The following is an 18,160-nucleotide window of genomic DNA, read 5'->3' as shown; positions in this document are numbered from 1 at the left end:
ATTTCTGGCTCTCTCCTGATACAACAGAGGGTGTACAGACCCACAGGGAAATATCCCCCTGCTCCTCATCCTTGTCTCTCTGGAGTTCTCTCATCATCTGTCGAGAGCTGTGCTGTGACTGGTAGCCTGGCTGCCACCATTGTGAATCATCCTGGGAATTGATACAGCCCTGGAACCTAAATGAAGATGAGTTATTTCATATGGGATCTGACAGCTGTTGGGCACTGGGCTCTGATCAGTGACAGAAAGGTCCCATGTGCCAGTGCCAGGCTGCACAATGACAAAAAACCATTCATTTTTGATCAAAGAATTTTGAACAGAATAGTTTGGTTTGGAGATTAGGACATAAGTGAGCTGGGACACTATTTCCCCTGCTGTTATATCACCTTGGTGAGAGACAACTTGAAAGTTCTTCAGCCAGGCATCATTTCTGTTTAATGCTGCCAGTTTAGGTGCATCTACTTAAAAATGGTGCTTCCCATCACCTCCAGGGAAGAAAGGGCTGTTGGTGACAGTGTCCCCAGCTGGAGGATGCTCTGCCACTGCAGTTGCAGAGCTTGGAGTGTCAGGTCACTCAGTGGCAGCAGGAGTGGTGGTTGAGGGAAGGAGAGTTGCAGTCCCACATTTCAGACACTGCTGACAACTTCTGACACTGTTTTTTCTCCCCAGTATGTGCCCAAGGATCTCCTGCCAGTCTACAGGGACAAAGTTGTACCTGTTGCAGATATCATCACTCCTAACCAGTTTGAAGCTGAGTAAGTGCTTATTTCATTTTCTAGCCAAACAAAACTTGTGGAAAAAAGCAGGGAAGACTGATAGCCCTTAATTTTATTTGTCTCACTGTAGTGCCTTATGTATGTGTTGGGTTTTGGGTTTTAGCTGTTAGTTTCAAGTGGTGTTTTTCAGATAACATCAATTGCTGCATGTTGAAACCAATAAAAGAACCAGGAGTTATGTGAGGAGAAGATTCTTCTTGTTTTCTCCAGTGTCCCATTTTCATGATTATTTCTTGTTATCACCAGAGGCCTGTTTCTAGGACAGATTTAAATGTACCTTCCCCATCCTTACCCATTACTATGAACATTTTTATTATGTGCCAGAATATCAGAACTGGAATAGTTTGGTTCAACCCCTCTACCCCCAAAATTAGATTCAGAAATACCACCATAACAACATCTCACAGGAACTAAGAATTTAATTGTCTCCTGCCTGTGGAGGAGCTGTGACCCTTTGGTCAGGAGATAATCTGTGGTGGTGCAGCACAGGCTGTCCCCTTGAGGAGAGGGAGCAGCTACATGGGAGAGGGAGAGAAAACATTGTGAGGGAATTTTTGTGATGCAGGGATCTCTGGAGGAGGCAGGGCAGCCCTGGTGTGAGTGCACTTGAGCAGCACTGTGTGTCTGTGCACGTAGCTTTAAACACAGAGGTCTGGTCCAGCAGACCGTGGAGCTACAGATGGGTTTGGCCTGATTGCTGCAGTCCCAGCTTTCCTCCTCTGAAAGGGAAAACAAACAGGCACTGCCTGGAGAACTCTTGCCTTTTTAAGGTTTCTTTTTCATTCTCAGGTTGCTCACAGGGAGGAAGATTTACACAGAAAAAGATGCACTGGAGGTAAGTAGGCAAAGGGTGGGATGTGTGACATCTCTTTTCTGCATTCCTGCCTGCAGTGCTGCAGTTTGCCTTCAGCCTTGGAGTCACTCTGTCCTTTCCATGTGTTTATCATTAAAGTTTGTACACTTCAGGCACAAAAAATTTCCTGTTTTAGTGTCAGAATTCTGAAGAAATTTCCCCAAAGAGCTGCAGATAAAGGGATTACTGTGGTAATGAGTACATCTCTCTGAACTTGCTTTCTGCAGTGAAAGAGTGGCGGCAGCACACATGGAAAATACCCAGACACTGCCAGCTCTGTGGATATTATTGAGTGGGGTGAAAACCCCAGGGGACCCTGGGCATTGGGAGCCTGTTTGGGGCTCTGCTGTGCACATCCAGCAATGCTGAGTGTGAGGACAGCTTTTCCTCATTCTCCCAGATAAATCCACAGCATTGACAGCTGCTGTCACTGCCATATAGAGCTGATAGATGGCCTGCAAATATATTGCTTCAAGGTGTAAAGATTTGCCCTTTCACACAAAATGAAGAAAATAAAAAGCTGCAAGGCTTGGTGGTGAAGGACAAAATAGAAATATGGTTTTACTGATATCTTGAGAAGGGCTGAGCTCTTTGTTTTGTTGGCTAGTCAAGTGCTTTCATAATGGACTGATGTTATTCCCTCCAGTTTGGTTTTGAACTTCAAAAGAACACAAAATCTTTGAACAAGCAGCAGCTGCAGTGGCACCCTGGAGAGTAGCTGGGGGTCTGTCAACCCAAATGTTTGTTGTTTTTTTGCTGTAGCAACATCAGACAACACGGGTTGGTCACCATCACTTCACAGCAGGAAGCAGCTACAGAGATCTCATCTCTGAATTTCCACTGCCCCCAGTTTTACATGACCCCACTGTGCTGGTGAGGGTGATGAGCTGTACTTCATGCCAGTGACTGAGATCTGCAACTCAGTTCTTCTGTTCTCATCCTCACCACTGGAACCAGTCTTGAGAAGAACATAATTAGCTGAGCAGCCATTAGTTTTTAAATTTTCATATTTCAGCTGCAAACATGAATTGCATGTGCTAAACAGTTTTGCCAGTTAGTCTTCTGACTAACTCATGCCATAGCTCTGATTTGTGATGGGCTTTAAAAAATCTCTCCCAGAGAGATGGAATCATACTTAGAATTGGAAACATTTTGAAGAAGTTGTTTGCAGGATGTTATATTTTAATGTCTTTCCAGCTGCATGTCAGATATGGGTCTGAGTAATAATTTGTGCTGGAATTTGTCCCCTTTAAAGGTGGTAGGAATTCTGGCATTGATTTCCATGATTTCATGTTTACTTTCCTTTCCTTAACAAGACCTGTGATGACAGTAGTGTCTTCTAATATAAAATTAAGTATTATGTAATATTAACATAGAAAGAACTAAGTCCTACAACTAGAAATAGTAGAGATTAGGATCCTGGTGAATTGTGACTGAGAAATGAAATTTAGTTTGGTATTACTGCACAGACTGATTGTGTCAGTGTATGCTGGTGGATTTACTGCTTCTTCAAAACCCAGCTGATGTCTGTGCAAAGACATCTGAGGGCTGAAGAAACTTGGAGGCTTAGACAAGAAAGAAAAGCAATAAAGTATTAAAAATTGCAGAAATAAATCCTTATCATTCAGCTGCTCATGAGTCATAGCTAGCCTGAGAGGGTTTTTAGTTAAACTCTTCTGGGAGAATTAATATTTTATCCATACTTTATACTAAACTCATTATTGAAGTAATTCTTTTTTCTGTGAAATCAAAATCACTTCTGTCTGTAACAACCAATTGTGATGTCAGAAGTCGAGTATTAATGAATTTAAGTGAGGAACACAGAGTGGAAAAACGTTTGCAAAGGTATATAATTTACAGCTGTAGTTTGGGGGTTGAAACAGAATGAGAAAAGAAGATTGAGATAGACACACTTGTCCCTCTGATTTAGGTGTTTTAATTTTTGATAACTCTAAAAGTAGTAGCTAGATAAGATTTCATTAACTTAGAGTTATTGGCTTTCTAGTAAGTACTTCAAGATGCCAGCTCAGGTGCATGTGCCTGTATATTTATTCTCTTATTCTTTTGATAATATGTTCTGAAAACATGATGCAGGGAGAAATTCTGATCACAGCTGAAACAGAATTCTTTCCAGAGGAGCATCCAAAGATAACACAAACGGAAATGCTTGTATGTTTTAACAACTGTGTACATTTAAATGTGGATATTTTGATTGCCCTATTTCAAAGTAATACCCCTAATTCAAGTGGATTATTTGAATAGAGACTGATTTTTTCTCTTTACAAAAGATGTCAAAATAAGGTGTTTGTTAAAAATCCTCAGTACTGTGCATGAAAGTTTAATCAACACATGTTGCAGTCACTGATTCCTGCCTTTTTGCACACTGGAAGGTAATGGATATGCTCCATGCCATGGGACCAGAGACTGTGGTGATCACAAGCTCAGATCTACAGGCACCTCTAGGAAATGACTACCTGATTGCTCTGGGAAGCCACAGAAAAAGTAAGTCAAGAGCTCCTTCCTTACCTGTGCTCCCTTCTAAGCTGTGTGTGCTTGCAGTTACTCCTTGAAGAATTAGTTCCATCAGGCCCATGTGTAGTGCATGGAAGGAGCACAGACTGCTAAGTGAGCACCTTGTCCTGCAGTGGTATCAGAGTGGAGGGGCTGGGGCTGCTCCAGGAGGGAAGACAAGAGCTGAGTGTGATCACAGCACAGGCAGGGCTCTGTCCCCACCCTCTGGGCACAGACCCACAGGACCTGAGCAGGGTGAGAAGGACAGACAGGTCCCAGTGACAGTCCAGAGTTAGGGAGACAAGCCAGGTCTGAGATTAATGTGGAAAATTCAGTACGTACAGAAATATCTGGACCATGTCTCAGGCAGGGATGCTAATGCCCAGGCCTGAGCCTCCATGCAGCTCCTGGGCAGAGGAGGAGGATGTCCTGGGTGAGGTCTGTTGGGACTCTTACAGCCCCTGGTAGTGATATAAAAAGGAACTGGGCATGTTTGAATGCTTTTCTGAAAAGTCACACTGTCCTGTTAGCAGATTGTTCCTCCCTTGACAGATCATAACCTTCTGCTTCTTCTCTATATCCCCTTCTGTACCTCCCCCAGGATTCACTGTGTGTTCAGACTGTCACACAATGTTTCCACCTGAGAAGGGCACAGTTATGAGGGATGAAAAATGAAGGTGGTAGCTCCCTCCTCTCTCTTAAATGAAGTATGTACAGTATAGAATTCTATCTCAAGCTGGCCAAGTTTTGGAAGGCTGTGCCTTTTAAAAGAGCTGGTACAAAGTTTACAATACTCCTTTACATTCCAAACAGCAAAGCAATTAAAATCTGTTTATGACTTTTAAAAATATTTCTTTTTAAATTCTAATGATTGCTATTGTATGAGCTGCTGGGTCTGTCACTTAACTGTGGATCTGTGTTGTAGCTAAAGCAGATGGTACCAGGATAACACAAAGAATTCGGGTGGAGTCTCCTAAAGTGGATGCTGTCTTTGTTGGAACAGGAGACTTGTTTGCTGCTATGCTTCTGGCATGGACACACAAGCACCCAAACAATTTGAAGGTGGGAGAGAAGTTACTCATCTCTCTGCAAGTTTGGACCTTGTTTCTCTTCAGTTTTTTAAAAACTTCTAATCTGTGACATTATTTAAATGTTATCTTCTGTTCTGGCTTTTTTTCCTTCTCGCAGAGAAAAATCCACAGAATTTCCCTTTTGCCAGAAGGGACAGTAAATGGTCCTATTTCAGTTAAATTGATTTTGTAATTTTGTCAAATAAGATGTTGTTTTTTCTGGAGGCAGACTACAAGCATGTTTATAATTACATTTTTTTATCCTCACTTCATAATAAGCACTGAAAATAATTTCTCAAATCCATTTTTCTGTTGTTTTTCCTTAAGGACATAGAGTCCTTGATACAGTTATGATTTCACTCATTTGGGGAGAGTTAGGTCAATTTTTTTCCCCCAAACTCTGCATTGCATAGTTGTCATCATGTTTGTTTTGTCAGTCATGTTTTCCTCTTAATGGCAGTGTTTTTTAAATAATATTAAGTAATATTAAGTAATATTAAAGTAGGTAATGAAGTTTTACTAAACCCTTAATATGTTGTGTTGATGCAGGTGGCCTGTGAAAAGACTGTGTCAGCCATGCAGCATGTTCTGCAAAGGACCATTAAGAGTGCAAAAGGTAAATTCATCCAGACCTCATTCCCATGTTCTGTCTGGTCTGGCATCAGAAGAAATATTCAAGGAGCTTTCTGGGTTTCCTGACTAAAGGCATCCCCTCATTGCAGAAGCAGGCAGAGAATTTTCAGAATGAGAGCTTGGTAGTTTGGTCTGCATGTCCCTGCTGTGTCTCCAAGCCCATTTTTTGTGAGAGCTGACTGCAGATGTCACTGTTTAGCTTGTGGTGGTGCCAGTCGTGCTGACTGTGCCTGACTCAGCTCTGCAAATCCAGCAGAACTTGAGGAGATGCTGGGTTTGGTGTGCCAAAGAGCTCCTGCTTCAGTGTAGCTCACCCACTGACCCTCTGAGTGTGTGCTTAGCACTGAGAGGGGTTTATCAACTAATAAGTTTCTTTGTTGTGTTGGCCAATGTGAGGAGTGATTTTTTTTTCAGCTTCTCTCCCCTTGGAGTTCCCATCTTTCAGTTCTTAAAGAAATCTGTGGGGTCTCTGAGCATGTCTGTGTGACTTCCTAATTAACAGCAGAGCTATGTTTCTTTCCTGGAGAGAGATGTGGAACACAGGTGATAAGAAATCACAGTGCTGACCTGGATTTTCCACCTTGGAAGCCTTTAGCAGGGAGCAGTAAGGGAGAATGGGGAAGGGAGGAAAGTAGAGAAATCATGGGGTAACAGAACAATGTAACTTGTTTCTTTTTATACTGCTGTTTTTAATGACATTCTGATGTCATCTTTTTAGTGCAAGCTGGAGAAGGAAACAAACCAAACTCAGCCCAGCTGGAACTGAGAATGGTCCAAAGCAAAAAGGACATAGAAAACCCAGAGATCATAGTGAAAGCCACCGTGTTATAAAGGCTCCACGTCTCCAATAACGCACAATGTATCGATGTCCTCATTTCTTTCCTGTAAATTGTAATATTTGCCTTAGATCTGTGACAGAAACCTGACTTTCATGAAATAGTGCCCAGCATAGGCAGATATCCACTCTCAAACATATGTGCTGGCCTTGCTCAGTTTTGAAAACAGAACAGTTAGTGTGCATTGAAGCATATTCCCAAGTATCCCAATGTCTGTCAGATTCACTTAGTCTATGTGATTACCCAGGGCAAGAGAGCAATGTTCCTGCCTTGCCAAAGACTGTAGATGTGAATTTGCTAATGGAATGCTTGACTGACTGGAAAATGTATTTCAAGATGGCATCTAGTGCCAATGGAGCTGGCTCCATGCTCCCTTTTCCTGGAGGTACCTGGTTACCTACTCTGGTATTCAGTATCTCAGCTGCTATGAAACTAAGCAGGGTTAAAGCTACACACACAGTTCTGGTTGTGTGTAGGGGTACTTTGAAGATGTTTGGCATGTTCAGTACTCTGAAGTGACCTTGAGGTGTCATTCATGTTGCTGATCTCTGCTCCTGTTTCTTGTCCATGAGCAGCTGCACAGTTTTGGTTGTCGCTGGTTCCAGCTGCTTATTTCTCATGTCCATGGGTGCCCACGTGATTTTCCTCCAAAAGCTGCTCCAGAAACATCTTCATGAACAAGATCATGCCTTTATTCAGTAGCACTGGTTAGAAGTGTGGCCTCTGAGGCCAGGTTTGATTTTCTTTTAACTAAGGGCAAAAGAGAAAGCAGCTCTTACCCTGGAAGCTGGCTGCCTTGGTTTGTTCATTGTGGGTGGATGTACTTAAAAACTACATGGGCACTTCATTTCACATTAGTGAGCTCTGCTGGCAGCTCAGCAATGAAGCAATGTAGGAAAAGTAGTATTTTTGGTTTAGTAAGATCTGGTCAGTTACACATCTTTACCAAATGCAGTGAAACAGAAAAATTAACTTGTTCAAAATGTCTCTGCAAGCAACATCAATTAGAGATTACAGAAATACATTATAATTATTATCAATATCACAATTCTGCTTGATAAGGCTTCAGAATGGGATTTTTTAATCCTGTGGATCACAGCCACATACTTTAGCAGCAGGGCAGGTCTGCTGACAGGTATTGGTCATTCACACTTCCATAGGATTTATCTATGGGATCCATGTTCTTGCTTGTCCCAAGATAAAGTCTAGTGTGATATTAAATCCAGATGGAGTTGATGAGCTTTACTTGTTTCAGACTGCATAAGGGGATGGAAATTGCATTTCTGATTGATTTCCTCTCTTCATTTGGCATCAAAAGTGAAAAAAAATCACGTTAATTGAGAATTTAAGGGGAAAAAAATATCAGCAGGAATTCATCTACAAAATGTGACTCTACTGCCACAGTTTTTAGTAACCACTGTCATGAAATAACTTTCTAGCAATAATAGTTTTGGTGTTGTGAACAGTTGCTAAAGTTAGCAGTCAGTAACAGAGATATGAGCTCATGGCTGATACCCAACCTGTAAAAAGATGTGAACTACCTTGACAGTGTGCCCAAGTGTCTGATGGGAAGCAGTGAAGAGGAAACCAGGCTCTTCTGAGTGGTGCCCAAGGAAGTGATAAATAGACAGTAGCACAAATTGAAATACATGAAAATCCTTTTAAGCATTAGAAAAATGTAATTCACTGTGAAGGTGTTCAAACACTGGCACAGGTTGCCCAGAGAGGTGGTGGAGTGTCTGTTCTTGGAGATACTCAGGTGCTGCCTGACCATGGCCCTGAGCAGCCTGCCCTGCTTGGCCCTGCTTGCTCAGAGGTTGGACCAGAGCATCTGCAGAGGTCCCTTCCAGCCTCAGCCATTCCATGATTCTCTGAGCACATTGAACTGCCTGTCTTTGCAGCGCTGGGTTTTTAAATTTTGTTCTCCCTGCAACACAAACTTCCAGATGGGCTGGAAAATACCCATGCTAATATTCCCCCCCACCCCTTTTTAGGTAAGCTGCTGTTTTTTGGGCAGCTGTGCCAGGAAGACATTTACCTCTTTTGAGATATTTGCTTTCAGCAAAGATATTTAAATACTGTAGCTGGTGATATGTTCCAACAGTGTAACACAAAAAGGATTTAACTGTTTCTAACATTGATTAACCAAGTGCTGCATGCCATATTCCAAACAGGAGTTTATTTATCTTTTAAAATTAGACTATTTCATGTGGAAGTGTATAATCCCTGCCATTCTCTCAGAAAGAAGGGATCAACATCCTGAGCTTCCCTGCATGTGCAGACAATGGTCAGTGCTCTTTTAGTAAGTGTGACACACAATTTATTTTGCTATTAGAATAAACAGACTTCACAAGAGGATTGAGAGAAAGGGAAGGGCTGTTCTCTCTGAATAAAGAAGCTTGGAATTTGGGAAGCTTGGAGCTACCTTGCAAACAAGGTTTTAATTGTAAACCATGATGGGCCATGATCTTGCCATAAAAGACAAAGTGATGTTTGTTGGAGCAGTTTATACCTGTCAGGTGTAATCTTTTCCCACTTCTTCAAAGAATGGATCCATTCAGTAATTCACACCTTCCTCAGAATCTGTGACATACCCATGTTAAAAAAAAAAAAAAGAAGAAAAAAGCAAGTATATTCATACTAATGTGCTCAATTTGCAAAAGTTCCTGTCTCACAGTAGCTGGATCCTGTAGCAGTGAGCTGCTGACTTCATCTGCTTGAGTCCCTGAGGGTTGCTCATGTGATACCTGTTCTAAACTCCCACTGACCTGATCTAAATTAGGTCAGGTTTATGTCTTCAGTGAAGAATTGGGCTTAACATCTCTTGCCAGGAACAAACATCAGAAATCACCTGTAAATATATTCTGTAGCTAAGGTTTGTAGCCACAGCAGGCTAACAGGTATTTTTGAATGTCAAGGTACACATTTTTATTTGTTTAGAGTTACACAAAGCTCACATGCAGAACAAAATTCAAAGACTCAGCACAGTCCTGTCTAATATTTCATTCCATCCTCTCCTCCTGCATATAATACCTGTATCTTTTTCTGAGTTCCTGCTCTCTGTCTGTCTGATGCAGCTGGAAAGTTTCAGTGTCAGACAGTGCCCACTATTCATTTAGGGGCTTGGAGGAGACCAACCAGCATGGTCTGATTCACTTTAACTAACCTTTACTTAAAGATCAAAGGTTAATCCAAACTAGTATAGGTCCTAATTGATGACAGGAGAACAAGCACTTTAGCCCAGAGAGTGGAGTGTGTAATAATGGTGATCTTCCCTGGCCATCCTGAGAGCATGAGAGGTGCACCCCAGCAGTCCAGGACTTGCCCCTGGTGGCTTCAGTGCCACATGTGTGAGGTCAGAGGCATGCCAGGCTTCTCCTGCTGAGCAGATGGAGGCATGGGAGAGGTGAATGCTTTGTGTTTGTGTCCACTCAACTTCCCAAACATTCTTTTTCCATTCTGGAATTAATTTGAGTCAGATCCCCTTTTCCTGGAATGATTTGCAGTACCTGTGGCCACTGCTCAAGTCCACCCATTTGTTTTTGGAGCCACCTGTGCAGGAGAGACCAAAAGTTGTTTACAAACCATCTGCTCTGGGCCTGGATTGGTCTCTACATGCTGAGAATTGAGATGTGCATAAAGACATTGTGCTAAAATCAGTGCTATTCACACTCAATAGAAACACTTCAGAAACCTGCAGTATGAATTGTTAATGTTTGTGTGCTGATTTTTATCTCAAGTGGGGAGAAATCTATAATTCATGTGTTCCACAAAAGAATCAGAGGACCAAGGCTTCCAGCTACTCATACTGCCTTTTGAGTATCTTAACTGTGTCTTGGTTGGATGGTGTTAATTTGTTGTCTGAGACTGTTATGGTGATTGTATTGATTAATTTTATTTTAAAATATGTGGCAAGGAAGATTGTAATAAAAGCATCTACGTTTATTATACTGTGCACACACAAATTGTTAGAACCTATTTTTAAATATGTTAATCATTTCAGAATTAAACAGCACAAGAATGGTTTGATAGTCTTGCTGAATAAAGTGGATGTAATTAAATGTTTCCTTAGTTATGTCCTAGGATAGAGTAGTTAATGAAAGAGAGCACATTTCTGCCCTGTAATCATCTTACTGTAAGATATGGATGTGGAAGTGAGTAACATCCTCGTTGTCTTAATTTTTATTTTTTAAGACCTTTCATGGGAAGAAAATTTCTGGCATTCTGCACCACTCCTTTGCATTCCTCTTACTTGTATGTGTAGGACCTCATTGTGTTGTGCTCTTTTTTCCTGCAAACAAGGGGAGAAGAGGGGCTTGGAATAAGAACAGTAACTCATTTTGAGATCTCTGTTGTATTTAACTGCACTCCACTGCATTTTTACCTTCACTGTGCAGAGTAGAGCACACTGGGCTGTGGAATGGGAAACAAATGTTCCTCATGTGGGAACAAGAGCTTCTGCCAGCACTCAGCAGTGTCCCTGCCAGGGTGATGGTTTGCAGGAGGAGGAGAGCAGGGAACCAGGTTAAGGAGAGCAGAAAGTGAATTGCTGTCATTACACTTGTGTCCTGGAGAGGTTTGGTTTATATTTATACTGAAGAAAACCACCTCTCCTGAGTAAAGGTTCTTGTCCAGTTGAAGAACGCTTTTAAAAGCTGAGACATGTTACAAATTTTGGTCTGGTACTAAATATTAGTACTAATTTAGTACTCTGGTACTAAAATATTTCTTCATAAAGGGAAACACATCCCTTTTAAATCCCCTTTGCTGCCTTTCTGGCTTACTGACTGTAGTCACTCCACTCCTGTTTAGAATCCCAGGATTAGATACCCAGAGAGCTGTTCTTCCTGAAAGCACATGTTCTTCATGTTCCTGGTAAGTGAGAGCCTGCTGAGCACTTCTGTAGCTTTCTAAAGCATGTCCATTAAAGACATTTGTCAGCCATGGAAACTAAGCTTTGAGAAGTTCAATCACAGCCCAAAAATAGCTCTTTCAAATAAATGAAACTCTTGAAAGTGCATTATTGTCAGTAAATGAGTAAGCCAGTGAGTTTATACATGCATGCAGGAGGGAGCAGATTTCAGGGAAATTCCTGAGGTTCAATGAGCCACTGGAGGAGTGTGCCCTGAGCAAAGGGCTGCTGCTGTCAGGGCACTGCTTCAGGAGAGACCCAGCTGGTTCTCACCATTTCCCACAAGGGAGGAATGTGGTGTGGCATTCAACAGCCAAGGAAAACTCCCATCTGCTTCACCAGGAAAGCAGTGCCAGGTGACAGCCCCAGTGCCACCAGTTTGGTGGTTTTGCTGCTCTGGCAGCAGAGGGACTCGAGGCAGATGGGAAGCTCCTAGATGTGCATGCATTCCTGACTCAGTGCCTCCACAGTGCAAATAATGGTAATAAATCCCCCCACTGCAGAGCAGTGAACAAGGCAGCACATTATTCAGAGAGAGAAAACCAGCAATATGAGAAGGCTGTGCCATATGTTACCACTGAAATCACACCTATTGCCCTCATGGTTGCATTGCTGTTTAGAAAATAATTTGTGTGTAGAAGAGTAATTTATGTACTCTGTGTGTGTGTGTGTGTGTGTGTGTATGTTGAAGCTTTATTTGCAATGTGGAAGGGATGGGAAACAGAATTTGGGGGGCTGGCTGAGTAGGCCTTCAGGATGTGAGCAGAAGGTCTTAAAGAATTATATTTTTATAGATTGTGCTGAAGCTTTGGGTCCCAGCCACACATAGCCTTTTCTTCCAGAGAAGTAAAATGGTTTGGAAAGAGAGTCAGGTGGCTGTAATATAGTAGGGATAGTACAACTCCACCAGCCCTGGACAAACTGAATAACTTAATAAAAGATGCCTTTTTAAGTAATATTTTTTTAGTGCTGAATTGTTAAACAAAGAAATATTTATGAGCAAACTTTCTATGTACTTAAAAGTTTGTGTGGTGCTTTGTACTGACTAGGTGGACCTGTTATCTGTTTACACAATTTAAATGATTGTCCTTGAGGTGTGTGTAGTAATCAACAACTTCTATGCCAGAAAAACAATGAAGTTCTGTGTAATAGCAAATGATTTAATTTCTGATGAAACTGTAGGCTTTCTAGTGTTTGTGTATTTTTCTGGTTGGCCATTACAAGTTGTATCCTTCCTGCAGTAAGGCTTGTATGCTTGATTGTAGAGAGAGGCAATAGGATGGTAGATAACCATTGTTTAACAAGAAAACCCTAAATATTGCTACCTTATCCATTTTAAAATTGGGTAAGCTTTGTGGCATAAGCCTGAAATTTTGCATTGGAAAGAAGTTTCAAATACATCTAGGTTAGGTTAAAAATCAGGGATGGGTTTATTTAATTAATTAAGACAGGGAGGTCTTAAAAGTTCTTAATAACAACATGTACATGGACAAGCCAAGAAATGGAATAAAAATGTCTTGTTCCCATTGTAGGGACCTGATCAAGCTAATTCACAGCTTGTGCTAAACCTGTGCACAGACAAGTGAATAGACAAATGGGGAAAGTAAAGATTTTTTCCTTGTAGCTTGTCAGCTGGTTGTTGGTTCTGAATACAAGTTCATAAATACCTTTCAGGAGAGCTGAGTTACTGATAAAATCCCATTCAGTCAAAAGGCAAAGCTGTTCACAGGGTTCAAAACCAGAGCAGGGTTTTTCATCTTGCTAAACATACTGAGTCTTTGTTCCTTATGGCTGGGAGACCAGGGCTAAAGCACAACTGTCCAGATATTGTCCAGATTAACTCTGTTGGGTGGACAGGCTCTCTCTAAAAAGCACAAGGGTCTGCATCATAAAGGAGTTTTTGGAGCACTGTCCTATGATAAATGTCATTACCTACCACAGCACTTGGTGATTTGGCAAAACTGAGCATCACTTGTTATGTCCCTTTTAATTAACATGGCAGCATCCCTGCCACTCTTGTGAATAAATCACCACTGCAGAAAGTAGAGGAGAATTTATCACGAGTTTTTCTCCCAAGAGTTCCCAATTTCTGGATGTGTTAAAAAAGAAGCATTTCTGCTTTGCTAAGTTAGCAGGAGAAATGTCACTGAGATGAATAATGCATTGCTGAGGAGGGAGGCTGTGGCAGGGAACAGCAGTGCTGGGGATATGTTGTGCCTGGCTCTTCCTCCCCTGGGAATCTGTGGGTGCAGTGTCCCCACGGGGGTGGCAGGGACTGTTTTGCCTGCATCCTCCTGTGGGGCAGATGTGGAGGAGTGGCTCTGAGCAAGTGGGAGCTCAGGTCAGTGGGGAGCTGTGGGGTTGCTGGGCAGTGCTGTACCAAGGCTGTGGGTCAGCACAACTCTCTGTGCACCCAAAATCTCCTGGTGTGCAGCCCCTGCTTTCCTGGCCACAGAGTAATTCCCTTAAATTTCTCCTGCAGGCCATGGAGAACCAAGAGACTCTGGAAGTGCATTATTTAGATAGTTCAGGTTTGGCTTTTGTGCTTTTGAAAAGAAAGGAAGATAATTATCAGCTGCTGTGGTAGATCTAACTTGTCCATCTCAGCTACACCATAAAACTGTGCCCTCATCTTCCTCTCCCATCATCTCTGCTGTCCCTGATTTGCTGTCCCCATAACAAGGGACACAAAGGAGCTAAAATCAATGGGGAATTCATCCAGTCAAAACCCCTGAAGTTTTAATGTTTAGTTCTCTAAACTCCTCATCCTGGGAACAGATAAGTGCCTGTGCTGCTGCTAGAGAGGGACTGGGACAATGCAGCTGCTCAAAATGAGGAAAAGTGGAGTTGCCTCTCTCCTGGCAGTGAGCTGCTGGGTGAGCAGGACCTGATTGCAGAGCTGCACTGTTAATGGTAAAGAAGAGAAATATTTGTGAGCAAAGTACTTGAAAGAAAAGCTGGAGATTCAGTAATCACAGGTTGGTGTTCTCAATCCATCCTATCCCATGTCACAAAAATATTATAGTACTAAAAGATTTGGTGTGGCTGTTCTTAATGATCTGTGTGATGCTTGTGCCTAGCAGAGCAGAAAATAGCATTGAATAAATCAGTGCTATAAAGAGGGAATATAATAGGGAGGCCTAGGTGGAGAAAATGTCAAGTTTGTTTTCACAGCACTTGAATGGTGTCAGAGTCTCTGGCTCTTTTCCTTCCTGCTCCCTTTAAGCAAGGAAAAAATGACATCAGTGAATCAGTAAATAAATAAGGGCAGTTACCTGGGAATTCAGGTGGCATTAGTATAATTTTCATCACAGATTGATAAGGCTTTGCACACCAGAGGTCTCCAGGGGTTTCAGAGGTGTGACAGAGCCTGTCACAGCTGGCTTGGAGCACAGTCCTTGGGACACAGCTGTGACAGATGGCTTTGGGATGCCACCTGCAGGCACCCCTGCCTGGCATGTCTGGATGTGAGTACATGCCTTGGTAGGGAGGAAACTCGGGCTTGTTGCTGGAGCTGCAGTGATGGGAGGAAACCCTGGAGAATTCAGCACCATCCCATGATCCTGCCATTTGCTGTCAGTGTTTGGCAGTGCAATGCATCCCCTTACAGTGTTGTTTTCTTTCTGGGAGATGGGAGACTGGCAGCCCATACACTGCATTAACATGCCTTTATCTGGCTGAATGTGAAAAACAAATCAAGATTGTAAAAATGGAGGGGAGGGAAAGCTATGAATTTGCCTAGGACCTATTTGAGTAAAGAAACTATGAGATTTGTCTCTAATTCAGAAATAATTCACTATTGACCAAATAGTGCCATGTCTTCAACAGGCAGTAGCACCTGGAAGAGGCCAATATTTAGGGTTTTTGCCCAAAGCACATTTAGCCCTGCTCTACTGTTTAGTGAAAACGCCCAGTGCAGATGCCACCAGAGCCTCATCTCGTGGAGTAATGCTGTAATAAAGAATGTGGTTTTCTTGTGCAAGTCTTGACCTCTTCTTATGAAAATAAGACACAACTCAGTATTTTCATGGTGTATAAGTGAAATGTAATTTTTTTTTTTTCAATAAAATACATTTCCTTTCCTAAACACGAGTCTCTGGTTTTTTCCCTTGGTGATGTTTCTCTTTCAACTCTAATGGAGCTTTGGCTTTTTGTGTCTTCTCCCTTCATGTGAGCCACAACTCTGTGCTCTTCCTGTGAAGCCTGACCTTGCTTCCAGAGATGACATAATTTCTTTTTCCTGTTGAGCTCCATGAGGAGTTCCCTGTTCAGCCAAGCTGGCCTGCCCCATGTGCTTGACTCAAACCACTGGAATCGTTTGCTCCAGTGGTTCTTAAAGGTGGTTCCTAAAGTCTGACCTGCACCTGTGGGCTCCCTAAACCCTCAGAAGCAGATTCTGAGTGTACTCCATTAAAACACCACCCTGCATAGCCTAAAATTTGCTCTCCTGCAGTCCAGGGTAGCAACTCTGCTGTCCTTTTTTTTCTCATTTCACTGAATATTTTTCTCATTACAGTGAAAATTTTATCCTCTGCCATTTCATGATTGCTGTGGCCAAGGCAGCCACAGGTCATCACGTCCCACAAAAGTCCTCTGCTTTCCACAAAAAACAAGTCTAGGAGGGAATCTTTGTGAGTTGTCTCATTGAGTGTCTGTGATAAGAAGTTATCTCCTACAGAAGTCAGGAATTTCCAAGATCTGCTCATCTTAGCAGAATGAAATTCCCAGCTGGTGTCTGGGGAGTTGAAATCTTCCACAGGGATGAAGGTCCAGAAATTTCTCCTGAGTGCCTACAGAATAACTCATTGATGCTGGGCCATCAGTGACAAAATTTCCTGTCTTTTCCATCCCCCCAGTCCTCACTCCAAGGCTCTGAACCACAGCATCACTAATTGCAAGGGCTGCACAATCCAACCTCTCCCTCCTGAGCCTGGATCCTCCATCCCAGCACTCCCAAGGTGGGATGCATTCCAAATCTCACCAAAACCTGGTGGCAGAGCTCTGGGAGCTGCCCAATGCTACCCAATTTCACTTGCTTGTTTCTCCTGTTTCTCATACAAACAAACAGCAGCTGGGGAAGGGTCTGAAAATACTTTAATATTTTAGGGGAAAGTGCTGAAGCTGCTCCCTCTTCACAGCCCTGTGAGAATCAGTTAAGCCAGTCAAAGGTGTTGGCAAGAAGCAGGTTTTAATATGAATTTATGAATTTTATTAGAGTTCAGTGGCAAAGGTGACTCTATTACTTAAGACATGGATGGAGCACAAGTAAGAAAATCAGATTAGAGTCAATTTAGGATGATTTACACAGAGACCAGAGATGCAGAAGGGTAAGGGGGTAAAGGATATGGATATGAAAAGATAAGGGTGCAGAAGGGGTTAGCAACCCTTAATCATCAACTAATTTAACATTTAAAAAGTGACTCAATAGGATTAGCTACAATTATACCAGTGACTTAATTATAGATTCATGATAACAGTGATACCACAATCAATTCACATGGGTGCACACAAGCAAAGAGATGCATACATCAGTGTTTATATGGAGATGTGTACAGAGCTCCATCCATCTCTGTGTGATGCTCAGGGCTCCATCCAGTCTGGAAGTGCCCAAGGCCAGGCTGGATGTGGCTCAGAGCAGCCTGGTCTAGTGAAAAATGTCCCTTCCCATGGCAGGGGTTTGGAGCTGGATGGTATCTGAGATCCCTCCCAACCCAAACCATTCTATGATTCTGTGTTATCTGCCTCTATGTATATCTGTATTTATCTACACACCCCAGGGGATCTGTGATGTGAGACACTTGGCACTCAGTGTCCTAAGAAAAGAGGAGTGTCTCCTGAAAAAAGGAGGTCCCTGGGGCAGCCAGGTCTGTCACTGGGGCAGCTGGGGGAGCTGAGAATCAGGAACTGCTCTTGCTGTTCCCTTGTGCCAGGTTTGAATGCTGCTGGGGTGGTGCAGACACCAGAGCCAGGGGGAGCAAGATGTGAGGAGGAAAGGGCTCAGGAGGTGGGGTGTGACTCTGAGGAGAATTTCTGTGTGTTCAGCTGCTACAGAAAAGCCACGTTCTGCCTTTGAGCTCTGCATGCCCTGCTCCTGCCCAGGAGTGCTGCTGAGGATGAAAGGAGCTGGAGTCCTCACATTCCTGTCCCAGCCATGGACTGTGACTGCCCATCCCTGCCCTCTCCATGGAGCAGGCTGGTTACCCCCTCTGGACTTCTTTTCACCCTGATTTCCTTTAATAAATAAGTTTAGTGGCAAACACAACAGAAAATCATTACCACGTAACCAAGAGGAATTTTAGTGAAATAATAAAAGCTACTACCACCTCCCTATCCCACTGCCCCCCTTTAATTCCAAAGACTGGCCTGAATAATAAGCATAAAGTCTGAACAGGAGGGTAATACCCAACTTGGCAGCCTTTTGATTTGAGCTGAATTGTGAGTCAGGCCCCACAAATGGCTTCAGGAGGGCTGGAAAGCCATGGCATTATTCATAATGCTCATTAGCTGCTGCCAGGACAAAGGCAATTAGATCTGCTGTCAGCAATTCCTCAGCTGCAGGGAAACCAGGG

General features: G+C 42.7%; 1 protein-coding gene across 1 annotated transcript in view; it reads left to right on the top strand.

Annotated features, from left to right (window-relative positions):
• The window catches only part of PDXK (pyridoxal kinase), a 39,737-nt gene extending 30,519 nt beyond the window's left edge, over positions 1 to 9,218 (top strand). Inside the window, exons 6-11 of the mRNA XM_056505308.1 lie at positions 670 to 755; positions 1,566 to 1,611; positions 4,020 to 4,131; positions 5,066 to 5,202; positions 5,760 to 5,826; positions 6,562 to 9,218. Of these exons, the coding sequence (XP_056361283.1) occupies positions 670 to 755; positions 1,566 to 1,611; positions 4,020 to 4,131; positions 5,066 to 5,202; positions 5,760 to 5,826; positions 6,562 to 6,674 (561 nt within the window). The 3' untranslated portion in view covers positions 6,675 to 9,218. The remainder of the gene's footprint in view (positions 1 to 669; positions 756 to 1,565; positions 1,612 to 4,019; positions 4,132 to 5,065; positions 5,203 to 5,759; positions 5,827 to 6,561) is intronic.
• The last annotated feature ends 8,942 nt before the right edge of the window (positions 9,219 to 18,160 follow it).

This window comes from Oenanthe melanoleuca, chromosome 1 (assembly GCF_029582105.1).
Source record: "Oenanthe melanoleuca isolate GR-GAL-2019-014 chromosome 1, OMel1.0, whole genome shotgun sequence".
Lineage (NCBI taxonomy): Eukaryota > Metazoa > Chordata > Aves > Passeriformes > Muscicapidae > Oenanthe > Oenanthe melanoleuca.
This window is presented reverse-complemented; position numbering and strand designations above follow the sequence as displayed.